We start from the raw sequence: 13,597 nt of genomic DNA, 5'->3' as shown, positions 1-13,597 counted from the left end.
AGTGAATGAGAGGAGCTGGGGGTTTTATTTCCTCTACCATGCAAACCTTTTGAGGTGTGAAAAGTGGCACGTCAACCTAGAAAAACTGTTTCTAGTACAGAATATTTTAAACCAAAATTAATGAATGAAAAAAAGTTTGCATTAATGTTTATCAAATCAAACGGGCACTTGATTCGCGGTAGCGAGATTAATCCAGTCCTGACTGCAAACAAACTAAATCATGGCATGGGTTTGTAGTGACAGCCAGGCAAAAACGAATCCGCCAATTTAACAACAACATGCAAAGCCTCTGCCCACAGCTACAGTTCTGTGCGTATGCCAGATATGATTTGATTTGATTCAAGTCTTCAAAAAAAACTGTCCTATCACATGGTGTTGTCCTGTCTGATTTCAACAAAACGTTGACAGCCTATTTGCGCGGTGAAGTGTCTCATATATGTAGATAATTCGAACCAGCGAATCAGATCGTTTGAGCAACATGACATCGTCGTCGGGTTTGTCCGGTCATGTGCCCAACAAAGTGGGCGTTTAATTCAAGACATCCACAAACCTCATTGGTTGAATGTCGATCTTTTTTTACACGCGCCGCTTTGGTTGGCTTGTTTTTGTCCATGCGCAGTCTTTTCAAAATAGGGTGTTTAGCTGACGACAGGCTATCAAAGGTCTAGCCAACACGTTATGGGCGAGAGTACACGTGTCTTCTTGATGTGTGCCGTGTTAGGGTTCATTGTACAACATAGGCCAAATTGGGCATTGACATGTAGTAAATATGTCAAAATCTAGCTAACAACTGTCTTGGAAATGCCATCAACAAAAGTTAAAAAGGAATCTTTATGTTTGTGGCAATGTCTGGAGCACAGCCACTGGAAGACTTGTCCTGACATGTTCTTTAGAATAGGCCGAGCTTTCCGGCTCTAATTTGGCATGACCGGCATGGATGGTAACAAATTCCCACATCAGCTATTTCCCAGTTTTTACAACACCGGGCCTCCGAACGCAAAATCTAATGTCAAATCTGGAAGCTGGGGACTCTACAATCAGGCGTTTGAAGTCAATCACTGCCTGTCGGAGGTGAGTTCACGTTGTTTCTGCGATTAAAATTAGCTAGGTAATGTTAGCCAACTTGTGCAAGAACGAACCACTGTTAAGTAGTTTGACGTTAGCTAGGTGGGTGAACAAGACAAAACGACATTAACCTTTCATCTGAACGCTTACCCTTTACTGTTTTTTCATTCTTTGTTGACTGGTTTCTACTGCTAACAGTTAGCCAAATCTGAAAAAATTTAGTACCGATTTCACAGTAACGGAGCTAGCAAAATTTGACATTAGGGTTGTTTTGAAACCCCGTACAAGGTAACAGGGCTAGCCGAACTGATTATAGATGTGAAAATAAGTGAACAAAATGCTATGCGTCGGTAGTGTTCAACAAGAATTCACACCCCACACGAACCAAATCTAGCTAACTAAATGCATCATTCACCATGCATTTTATGAATGCCAATGTATTTTACGTAACTTATCACATTGTTAGCTAGTTAACTTGTATCTGTAGAATTGGAGGAGGGAGTATTTTTACTGAGTGGAAGGGAAAACTGCGTTTCAGCAAACTTGGCCACATGGCCATCACGACATTACCGACTCCGCTCCGATTTTATGTTATATAGTAAACAACTGTTGCTTATACTTCCTAAATGTGTTTTCTCCCACAGCCATGTATGCACGCATTATATCTACGTATTTAAGTCAATTTCACGTCGTTTGGTATTACGCAGCCCATGCTCTGCTGATGCCCCTAACGTCCCAGTGATCCCTGTCCACATGCTATGTTGCCATCAGTATTTCTGGAACGAAATTTGTCTGTCCGAAGTATATCATATTTCTGTGAGCATGGCTTGACAGCACCCATGTGACCGGCGAAAAGGTAGTTATTTTGCTAGTTCAGACTGGCCCATCACTGATTGTGATGTGGGGGAAAAAAGAACATTGATTCACCTGACGCCATAGGGAATCGAAATGATTGTAAGAGCACGTATTATTATATTTTCACCGAGTCTTTTGAGTCTTCACGATTTAAGGAAAAAAAGTAATTACTTCTAAGTTTTGTATTGCTTTGTTAGGTGCATTAAGCCTGCTTCCACACCCCCCCCCCCCCCCCCTGGTTGATGTGTCAAATTTGTTTTGGTCACATTATCTTTTATTTGCATGTTTTGAATCCTAGAGTGATCCTGGGCAGTTGGCTGACTGGAAGTTTGATACTCAGTGCAAAGTGAAGGGAGAGACATGGAAGGCAGTAGAACCTATGCCTGTTCCTTTGATGGCACCGAGTAAAGGTAACAGAAAGGCTATAATGGTCTTCTTTGTGATCACACTGTTATATTTGAGCACTTTCACAATGGGGAATCTATTGTCTCCACATGGGGGCTTTGCAAACTTGAGCCACAGGGTGTAAAATCAGGGGTCTACTGGAGTGCTGGGGCATCTCATACAGTATAAGCAGAAAAATACTGTGTTCTTCTCTTGACTTGTTTTCAGCACACGGGAGTGCTTCTGGTCCTGTCCCATCTGCAGCAGACTTCCCAGAACATGTAAGTCTTTGCAGCATGGTGGTTTATACCTAGTGGCTAAGGTGCATGACTGAGACCTGGAATGTTGGTGGTTCAAGGCCTAGTGTCGGCACGATAGGATCTGTTGTTGAGCAAGGCCCTTAACCCCACATTACTCCAGGGGAGATTGTCCCCTGCTTAGTCAAATCAACTATAAGTCTCTTTGGATAAGTGTTAACTAAATGACAAGTTGTTATTATTATTATTATTATTATTATTATGCAGTTAATCTTAACGAGCATTTATTTATGCTCAGGACCGTGGTCTTAAAAACCTGCAAATTCACTGTATTTGCCTTGGATTCAATCTGATTATTTATTGCATTTCAAATGATCTTCTCCAAGGTGGTTGATATTAATCTTGGTTTATTCTCCTTGTACAGCTGGATTTATCATATCGGTGACATGGTTGCAACAGCATTATTGCAAATATTTGAACTCATGATGTGTTCTATCACAGATTCACAAAAAGCATTAAGTTCCTTTTCAGTTCTGTTTGTATTCCTTTAAAAATTCAAACATCTGTTTTTTTGTTTTTTAATTTTTTTATTTTTCTCTCTGTAGATGCAGAACTTTTACTTGGAGAACTATGAGGATGCCTTCAGCACTATGAGCAGTGTTCTTGGAGAACACTTCCATTTTGGAGAGAGAAGGTTACGGGTGGGTGAATCCGAATGATCAATTACAGCGTTTATATTAGTCAGACTGACATGGTGGCACTATTTTATTTTATTTTTTATATTCACATGTGAGTATATGTTGGTTAGGTTGGGTGTTAGGGGGTTAATCCACAGGCAAATTGAATGATTTTATGAAAGGACCCTCAAATGTTTGCCATGTGTGAGCTTTGGCGCTGGTGTGAAATTAGTTCCATGGATATGTGTTCTTTGAGTAGATTAGACCAATGTGTTATGTTTATTTTGTGTCTTGTTTTCCAGTTTAAGAGGATGGTTTTCTTGGCGATAGCTCGGGCAATGAGTATAGGTTTGGTATTTTGATTTGGTGGGTTGATTGTTGAGAGGTCTCCTAGTAGACAGAGGGATGGACAGAGTGGAATGCTACAGCTCATAATGAGAGATATTTGGTCTGTGACTTGTTTCCAGAAATGGTGAGTTGGTGGGCAGAGCCAGGTCGAGTGGAAGTAATTATCTGGGGTGTTCAAAGAGCAGTGAGTGCAAGTGTCTGAGTCCACAAATCCCATTTTATACATCTTTTGGTGGGTGATATGAGTTCTGTGAATTACCTTGTATTGCATTAGTTGCAGGTTAGTATTGGTGGTCATCGTGAAGGTGTTCCTACAGATTTGAGTCCAGAAGTCTGAATTGTAGCTGAGTGATAAGTCTTTTTCCCAGACTTGGATGGGGAGGGATATTGTTATTGGTTGATACTAGTTTGTATAATTTGGAGATAACTTTTTTGGTGTTGATTATTTTATTAATTTCATACATTAGCGGAGGTGGTTGTAAGTAGTTGTTCATTATTTTTATTTAATATTTTAAAACAGATTTTAATTGAAAGTACTGGAGGCATTGCCCCAGCAGTCCAGGTCCTTCAGTCTGTTGAGGAGGTGGTGAGCGATTGGTTTGTTTATGACCACGCCTCCTTCGTCCTTCAGGATCTCCTCCAATGCCCTGAGACAGTTGACCATCACCAATCCAGTTTGTGATGTAATTTAGCTGGTTTGCCAAATAGTATTGATAAAAGTTTGGGGCTTCCAGTCCTCTTTAAGTTTTCAGTTTGTGTAAGGTAGAAAGTTTGATCCGGGGCGTTTTATTTTTCCAATAGAATTTAGTTGTGATGGTGTTTAATGAACTAAACCATTTTGTGGTGGGCTGGGTTGGAATCATTGTGAAGAGGTAGTACATTTTTTGTAGTATGGTCATTTTTACAGTTCTGACAGCTTGGTGGAAATATTTATGCCCAGATATTTGATATTGCTAGTGGAGGTGAGGGGTGAGTTCTGAGAGTCCAGTCGGCACTATTTATGGGTAAAATGGTTGATTTTGTCCAATTTATAGCGTAGTCAGATATTTGAGAGAATGATTTAATGAGACTGATGTCCTCATGCAGGGAGTTTGATGGGTCTTGTAGGTAGAGCAATATGTCGTCTGCGTAAAGGCTGATTTTGTGGTGTGTAGAGGGGGTATGGATTCCCTTTATTTTATCGTTTTGACGTATTGCAGCAGCTAGTGGTTCAATAAACAAGGCGAATAAAGCTGGTGAGAGTGGGCATCCTTGCCTGGTCCCTCTGTGCAGTGTGAAACTCTGTGATAGTCCGTTAGTAGAAACTGTGGCTATTGGTGAATTATATAATATTTTTATCCACTGAATAAACGATTTTGTTGAGTGTTTTAAACAGGAATGTTCAGTTTACTCTGTCAAATGCCTTTTCTGCATCTAGTGAAGTGATTATTGTTTTAGCTTAGTTTTGATTTGATGTATGAATTAAATTGAAAAGTCTACGCATATTGTTTGAAGAGTGTCTTCCTTTGATAAATCCGGTTTGATCTGGATGGATTAGTGATGGGGTAACCATTTCAATTCGGGTGGCTAGTGCTTTACTGATAATTTTGAGATCGGTGTTGATGAGCGATAGGGGGCGGTAGCTGGAACATAGGGTTGGGTCTTTGTCAGGCTTCAGTAATACTGAGAGGAGGGCTGTGTTCATGTGCGGTGGTATTTTTGAGTTTAGTTTGATGTCATCTGTCATTCTGAAGAAGAGTGGTGAGATTGTGTTCCAGAAGTGCTTAAAGAACTCAGCTGGGAAACCATCAGGTCCTGGTGCTTTATTGTTAGGCATCTGGTTAATTGCTTTATAGAATTCTTCCAGTGTTAGGGGTGCATCTAGTTCAATTGCTAGTTTTTCATTAAGACGAGGTAGGTCTACATGGTTAAGAAAGGAGTGGGTATCTACTAAATTTGGTTCGTGATCCGAGGTATATAATTTGTTGTAAAATTCCCGGAATGTATTGTTAATCTCAGTGGGTGTGGTCACGGGTTCCCCTGCTGAGTTCTTTATGACTGAGATGAGAGATTTGTCTTTGTTTCGCTTGAGTTGGTTTGCCAGATATTTACTTGATTTGTTATTGTGTTCAAAATTGTCATGTCTAAGTCTTTGTATTAGTCTTTGTATTGGGTCTTTTTGTTCATGATATTGTTTAGTCGAGAAGTGGTTGCCGCTAGTTTGTTCTGTATTTCTTCTGTGGGATTACAAGCATACATGCCATTCAATTCTTTGAGTTTGTGTTCGAAATTGTGTTCAAGTTCTTTTTTTTTTTCTTACATGAAGAGTATGAAATAATTTTTCCTCGCAGCACTACTTTGGCAGTTTCCCAGAGTATTGAGGGTGGAATTTCTGGAGAATCGTTTATTTCCAAGAAGGATGCCCATTCTTTAGTGAAGAAGGTGTTGAAATCAGCATCTTTAAGCAGTGAGATATTGAAACGCCATCTGGTCATGGGTAGTTTGAATTGCATAGGGTTTAGATTGAAGGACACAGGGGCATGGTCACTGATTATGATGGGGTGATTTTTGATGTTTTACTGACTTTTTCAACATGCTTTTTTTAGGCATCTGCAAAGAAGAATACTGTCCACATGAGCAGGATGAAACATTTTCTAAGTACAGTGAATTATAGAAGGTAAGTATGAATGTGTACGGACTGAAATCATTGCTGATAATTTGTTTATCAGTTGTTCAAATACTTTGTGTTTGTAAAAGCTGTTTTTCATGAAATGCTTTTAGGAGACAAATATTAAAAGTAATGCTGAATGTCTTTTCCTTTCCTCTGAGGTGTCCATTAACATACTTTGGAAAGGGAGCCAGACGCTACATGAATCTGCTTGATGACGTCATCCACGACATCCCACCTTTTCTCTTGGCTGAATTACTCCGCGAAGAGTTGCTGCTGCAGTCGGAGCGCGCGCAGTTCAACGAAGTGGCCACCGGGGGTGCTCTAGGATACTTTCCGGTCCGAGTGTCCAACGGCTCTCAGGAGGGCTGTCTCGTGTTTCCAGAAGAAACCTCCCTCAGTATCCTTCTCCTGCGTTGCACCATTGGGCGATTGACACAGGGGCTGCCTTCTCATGCACGTCGACTCGGCAGCTAAGGTTTACAGCAGTGGCCTCCAACTCTGGTCCCGGAGAGCTACGGGGTCTGCTGATTTTGGTTGTTGCTCTGCACTTAATGAATAAATTAGAGCAGTTGTTTACCCACTTTACTCACCTCACCTGGTTACGTGGCTCTCAACAGGGTTCTAAGTTTAAGGTGAAAACAAAAACCAGCAGACCCAGTAGCTCTCCAGGAACAGGGTTTGAGACCAGTGGTTTACAGGCTTTCCTGTTTTCCCAGCCCCCCCACACATCTTGTTGGAGCAGTCTTTACAGTATTTTGACGTTCCTGCAACATTCCCCTTTACCGTCTTCTCTATGGTATGTGCTGTGGACAGCTGTGCATACATGAGTTAGCAAGGCTCATTACTTGCATGACATCAAAGCTATGCATGCAGTATATATGGATATGTATACCTGGAAATAACTTTGTTTCCTTTACGGAGTCCTTCACTGTAGTTCCCCAGAATTCCACAAGGTGGTGCTGGACTTTGACGAAGCTCAGGTTCCCCGGCTCCGCACAGGCAATTCTCCGCCTCTCGTCACCGAGCTCAGTGGCGCAGTACGACAGATCAGTGTCGGCGACATGCAAGAAAACGGTGAGCGACATGAGGGCATGCTGCCCTCGTACGGCAGTTTATAAATGTGAGCTTTCATAACCGGGTGCGCTGACCGGCCTGTTGTTATGGTGTATTCTTGGTGACGTGTGGTGGTTTGTGAAAACTATTTCTAAACAAATTTATGCAAAATATGCTGTTCTTTTTTCTTTCTTTTTTCCAGGGAAATTGAGCCATTAGTCGGGCCATTTAGCACTGAATCAGTGTTTAAATATAAGAATATTAATATAAAATAATATGAAAATATAAGGAAGTACAAAGTTAACGTTCTGATTGTAAAAACCGGCCAACTTTCCAGTGGAATTGTTATCTCGTTGCATACTTTGCAGACTGAGCAGCTGAACCAAGTGCTTATAATGTACGTATACGCTGACCTTTGCTTGATGAAACAAGATTTTATGTTTGTCAACATTTGCACTGTTGCGGTCTTATCTGTAAAGAGGTTTGATATGACCCGTTACTGTTGTTCTTGTTGGGCATGCGATGCCATATGTTGTGACATCCTGTTCTGGTTGTGTGGTTTCGCAGTCCACGTGGGTGTGCGCTCGGACTACCACTGTGGCGTCTGGCTGGCCTCCCCCCAGAGGAGAGTGATGCCTCTGGAGACCATCCGGACAGAGCGGGTTGCCACGTGCATCTGCGTCAGGTGTGTTTGACGGCTTCTGTTGTGTCCTGTGTTGAAGTGAGCCTTGCTGTCCCGTGCATATGTGCTCAATCTTAAACCTTAAAGGCACACGCACGTCAGCATTCTCTTCCTGATTTCAGTATCCGAAACGCCCTCGAAACGTTCGCAAAGAAGACGTGCAGCTCAAACCCCTCCCTGCCTCCCTGTTATTTCTAATGAGCGGTTAGCTGCTATTGTAGTTCTCACAATTGTGCGTACTTGTTGTACTATTACTAGGGTTGTGTTCACTCAGTTTTATTGCTATTTGTTGGCTATGTAGACTGTTGTTCCTGCATGTGTGTGTACTTGCTTTGTTATCACTAGCGTTGTTTGCTGAAACTTTTTTCTCCCATTTGTCATCAAGGCCCTAGTTCTTATCTTTGTGGTCATTCCTAGCACTTGGAACTGTACGTCCCTCGAGGGTCTTTCGGGGCACTTGTCCCTGGTTATGGCGTCTGCCAAATTCCTGTAATGTGTAGAGCAGTGACGTATCACTACCCCTGCCCCCGGAGCGCAATTACCTGCAGTCAACCCCCTGTAGTCAGTTCTCCGTGTTCACATTTAGCAATGTCATCTGATAATTATGTAAAAACACGCATCATGTCTCTTTGGAAATAGTTTAGTTTAGTTTTGTTTGTGGTGTCAGTGCCCGATTGAATCTCCTTTCGGCTGACGGTGAACATGGTAAGGCTCAATGAAGTGCAAATGGAAGGAACAGAAATCGATATGCTTGGAAATGCATCCCTGTACGCTGATACCCAGACCAAAACGGCACTAGCTGAAGAAATGTTTTGCAGAAATTTCAGTTGCCATGCTGGCCTGTTTCTGTGACATGGTGGCTGAGTGAATAGCAGTGTCTCCTCACAGCAATAAGGTTCTGGGTTCAAATCCTGGCCAGGGCCTGTCTGTGTGGAGTTTGCGCAATGAATATTACGTTCTCAACACATCACTTTTTTTCTAAAAAAAAATAAATAAAATTTTCACTCCCCATTTGTTCTTCCTAGAGCTAAAGAGTGTTTTGAGTTGCCTAAGGCTACTTTCTGCACTATAATGCTGGCATGTAGATGTTTAGTAAATGGTGGTAATGGATTACCTGTGTCCTCAGTGTCCATTTCCTGTTCATGTAGTCCCCATATCCCTGGAGAGCTGCTGGTGGCGAGTGAGAATGGAGCGGTCTATCTCTGGACTGTAGGAAAGGGGTGAGACATTAAATGACGTCTTTCAATCGATTTGTTTTCACTGTGAAGTTGTCCGCTGTGCTGCAATAACTGTTTTGTTAATGGCTACTGAGTTGAGTTGTGCCTTTTTGGGTTGAGAATGTATTTTTCCTGCATGGCGTTTTTTTAAAACTGTTTGCGTCGTATATATTTAAGCTTGTCGAAAATCCGTGAAGAAGAGGAAAACCTGTACTTTAATGCCCAGTCCTCATGGCGATGGTGTGACTTCTCTGCCCACCCAAAAGTGATTCAGTTCACTGACCGAACCGGAATGGAGCTTACAGACACCAGGGTGAGGACCTCTGCCTTTGCCATTCAATGTAATATGTGACTACTGCAAACAATTGTCACCACCCTCCTACAGTAATGTAACTGAACCTCAAAATGACTTTCTTTAGACACTGTGACATGTCTTGTAATAGAAGCAGTGCTTGTTCATCTTTATGGTAACAACTTCCTTAAGCTTTTGATGACTTATGATGACTGTATGCTTAGAACAGCACTTCATGTGTATTTTACGAGTTATGGGTGTGTTGCTTTAACTTGTGGAAGAACCTATGCACTTGTAAGTCGCTTTGGATTAAAGCGAAATCCTGCCAAAAAACCCCCCCAAAAAAACAGTGCTCCATGGTATTTAATACAGTTGACACACAATGATGTGTTGGATGGTCTTCTTCAGCTTGATAACCAAAGTTTTTGTAAAGGAAAGGCTTCAGTTGTCAGCATTGGTTGGTATTCCTCAACTCTGCCATTTCCAGTCCTCAGACAAGTGCAGCTACACTCTATTTCGCATTGGAGAAACTCCCAACTGCAAGAGTGGGGAGAGGGTGATCTTGTCCAAGTACCTGAATGACGTCAATGCTTATCACCACCTCGTCACCACTCAGGTATTGAAGCCTGCCTCTGTTTTTGAGTTAGCCTCTTAGACCTTGGGATATGATCATCTGGAAAATTGAAAGGCGTTTTCTTCCGCAGCATTCTGCTTACATCATGGACGAGCGCCTTCCCTGTCTGCCCATGCTCAAGTGGGACCACATGCTGGTGGATCCGCCCCTGTTCACCCAAGTCCTGGCTGGCTCGCCACAGGGCAGAACCAACAAAGTGCTACTGGGTTCCCAGCGATCCCAGGAGCTGATGTTCCTGCAGTACTCTGGTAAGTTCCACACAGCCCGACACTGGCAACATTTGACACTCAAAACACGTATTTTAATTGCGTATGGTTTAATGTGGGTCACCCAGTGCAAAAAGGATCATGCAATACATTCATACCATTCAAATATTTTTTGGCGGTTATACAACTGGTGGTTATATAATTCTAACTATAAGTAGCTTTATTTGTATATCATGTCCTATCAGACTCAAACAAACAACGTCCACGTCCACACAATTAGTGCAAAGGGTTTATTTAATGGTGGATGGAATCAAGGTATGGTAAGTCGGGGTGAGGGAAGCTTTAGTTTCTTTTGAGGGTAAGTGCAGGGTAGCTGAGCGTTTAGTCCAGGGTTCGATTCCAAATTGTATGCTGAGGCCATGCCAAGTGGGGGTTCGGTTTCCGAATTATGAAACGGGAGGTAGCAATTATATTCCCTTGCTCCCTCATTTTTCCTCCCTTATGCCAAGGGTGTAAAATGCTGGCTTCCAGCAAGAAGGGAAATCCCACAATGCAATATTCCATGCATGAAGAAGAGAGGAGCGCATCGATGCACTTTCAAATGGAAGAGGCGATTATTTAAGAAAGCAGTTCAGGAGTAATTCATGAGTGCATGTTGAGGAATGGGAGGGGAGATTCTTTTTTTTTTTTTTGGGGTGTGGTTCAAGAAATCCTCACTAGTGTTTTTTTTTTTTCGTGGTGTATTTTTATTATCACTAAAAATAAGTGAGGGGGGTTTTTATGAATTAATCAAACATTCCAAAGTCATCCGATGGGGAAAAAAAAAAAAAAAAAAGAAAAGAAAATTGGGCACAAAGCAGAGATTAGTTGCAATAGAGGTTGCGAGCGGTTCAGTTCTGTTTAAGTTTGTTCACTGTCTTTCCCCCCTTGCAGGCCCTTAGCCCAACATTGCTCCAGGGGGGGATTGTCCCCCTGCTTACTCTAATCAACTGGAAGTCACTTTGGCTAAAAGCGTCCGCTAAATAACATGTAATGCAATGTAACGTTGCTCCTCTTGACAGGAGGTGAAGAAGCGGCCTGCCGTTCTATGGGACCTCCACTGAAACTGCCCTGCCTGGCTGATGGCCTGGGCAGCCTCCGCCTCCATGTTCCCCACAGACTCCAGCAGGCACGGGACCGGCTGGGGGAGCCCACTGCCGGTGAGCCCTTCCCCCTTCATTACGCCCTCCAGGCCTGTGGTTTCAGGTTTCAGCCCTCTTATGCAAGGTCTGACCGTGGAATGGGGTCACTAACGCGAGTCGCAGGGAGCTAATGAGCTCCCGCTTCCATTCCTGAAATCGTTATATTCAGGGAATGTGTACCTGAAATTATTTGTATTTTTTACAAAACTGAAATTTTTCTGTGTAACCTGAAGTCTATTTATTGACGTCTTTATGAGGAAGTGGGCAAGTCGTTTGCAATTGTAGGGCAGCTTACAAAACTACATTGCTAGTACTAATGCTTGCAGTGTTTCGTTTTTTTCAGTTACGTTTTTTCTTGTTTGAATGTAGTGTTTATTCTGTGGCATTTCCCACCATCTATAAGATGAAATGGCTCACCATGTTTTTTTTCACCCTAGGTTTTACAGCCATACACCACAACAAGACTGAGGAGTGTCTGTGTGTGCTGCAGCTCTCTGAAACTGGGGACATTTTTTACCAAACTCTGACACTCCAACCAGCCCAGGACAGCACAGACACACAACAACCAAGGGATTCCACAGGGGGTGATGAGGAACACAGTGTGACCACAGATATCTCAAATGCTTCGCACAACAGTGGACGATGTTCTGGAGGTGTATCCACGAGTGAGGGAGTTGGAACCTCTCGCTGTGACGTGGAGCTTATCAGTGATGATGAGCATATAGCTAGAATTTCCAATACTGAGATGCCCAGTAGGGACGAGTGTTCTGCCAATCAGACAGGCTCCAGTCTCAGACAAGACCCGATGAAGATACAGGTGGTCAGCAAGGAGGTCCCGTCGAAGTGGGACTGGTGGCTGAAGGCTCTTTTCGAGAGTCCGAGGCCCACCTCAGAAGGAGTCCTCTCCCATTGGACCATGAAAACCAAAGGCCTCATCTCCTGTCAGGCTCCCGGGAGAAACCCTCCAGAGGAAGACCAGCTCCGGAGATTGAGGGAGGATTTGCAGGAAGCGATGAAGAGGAAGGACGTGCTGGTGCACGGTGAAACGCGCCTGCGACGTCTCGACGCGGTCCCCCTGCCCGACCCCGTCGCCACCGCCGACTGGAGCGACAACTTGAGCCAGAGGCTGTCGGTGTCCTGGGGAGGACGCTGGAAGAGCTGGTGGGAGGACAAACTGGGGATGAACCGGCAGGAGAAGGTGGCAGCCCTGCGCAGGAAGCGGCAGCGGCAGAAACGGGCCCGGGCCCACTGGCGGGTCGGCCTGTCCGAGAGCTTCGCCTCCTCCCTCAGCCTCCAGTCCGACCTGGACAACCTGTCGGGCTGGTCCTCGGGCCCCAACAGCCAGGGCGCCTGCTCGGATGTGGAGAGCATCTCCACTAATCCCTCCGTCCCCGACGCCTTCCCGCTGCCCGAAAGGGCCAAGGTGTCGTCGACCCAAGAGAGCAGGTGTGAGGTTTCGCCGCTTGCCACGCTGGAAACGGCGGACGGCCTTCCTGACCGGTTACAGCCGACACCCAGGAAGGCCAGAAGGCCAGAGAAGGACTACCTCAGCTCCTTGTTTGGGTCTCGGGGACCGTCGGAGGGGCACGAGGATAGCGGACTGCCACCGCTTCTCGCGTCCTGCTCTCAGGGCTCTGCCATTTCCCTGTCCCAGAGGAACCCCTGTGTGGCTGCGTCTAACAAGGGTTCCACGTCCTCGCAGCCCCGAAAGAAAAGGCCACGAATGGGCTTCTGATCGCTGGAAAGGATGGACCTTTGGGGCAAGTTATCCATCTTTTGTCTCCTTTTAGTAACGGCATGCATCTGTTTTGGTCGGCTTGCTCTCTCACGTGCGTTCAATGATATTCAACGATTGACTGCAATATGTGGAGTTTTCTGTACTATTTCTATTGTGATTTGTAAATGGCGATTGACGTTGGATTTACATTATTTTCTATGGTGCCATACTGAGGAGCGATATCCTGAAAATGTACCACTAGTCAAAGGTGGGGTGGGTTGTGTATTCAGTTTACAATCTGCGTCATTGTCAGTTACTTATTTGTCAGCCGACATGGAGTGGAAACATTTGACATTGGTGTCCTCGAAGTAAAATTGCT

General features: G+C 44.0%; 1 protein-coding gene across 3 annotated transcripts in view; it reads left to right on the top strand.

The window, feature by feature from the left end:
* The first annotated feature begins 639 nt into the window (after positions 1-639).
* LOC133142261 (cyclin-I-like) overlaps positions 640-13,597 on the top strand; it is a 31,293-nt gene continuing 18,335 nt past the window's right edge. For 2 of the 3 annotated variants that reach the window (XM_061263370.1, XM_061263369.1), the window contains exons 1-14: positions 640-1,071; positions 2,219-2,330; positions 2,533-2,585; positions 3,167-3,262; positions 6,172-6,242; positions 6,395-6,633; positions 7,179-7,310; positions 7,857-7,974; positions 9,120-9,191; positions 9,366-9,501; positions 9,968-10,096; positions 10,185-10,362; positions 11,382-11,519; positions 11,939-13,261. In XM_061263370.1, the coding sequence (XP_061119354.1) occupies positions 925-1,071; positions 2,219-2,330; positions 2,533-2,585; positions 3,167-3,262; positions 6,172-6,242; positions 6,395-6,633; positions 7,179-7,310; positions 7,857-7,974; positions 9,120-9,191; positions 9,366-9,501; positions 9,968-10,096; positions 10,185-10,362; positions 11,382-11,519; positions 11,939-13,236 (2,919 nt within the window). In that variant the 5' untranslated portion in view covers positions 640-924 and the 3' untranslated portion in view covers positions 13,237-13,261. Of the gene's footprint in view, positions 1,072-2,218; positions 2,331-2,532; positions 2,586-3,166; positions 3,263-6,171; positions 6,243-6,394; positions 6,634-7,170; positions 7,311-7,856; positions 7,975-9,119; positions 9,192-9,365; positions 9,502-9,967; positions 10,097-10,184; positions 10,363-11,381; positions 11,520-11,938; positions 13,262-13,597 lie in introns of those variants that run through there. The other variant, XR_009710167.1, reaches the window with a different exon arrangement.

Source organism: Conger conger, chromosome 12 (assembly GCF_963514075.1).
Source record: "Conger conger chromosome 12, fConCon1.1, whole genome shotgun sequence".
NCBI lineage: Eukaryota > Metazoa > Chordata > Actinopteri > Anguilliformes > Congridae > Conger > Conger conger.
Note: the sequence above shows the minus strand (reverse complement) of the source record. Positions and strands in the feature narration are given on the sequence as shown.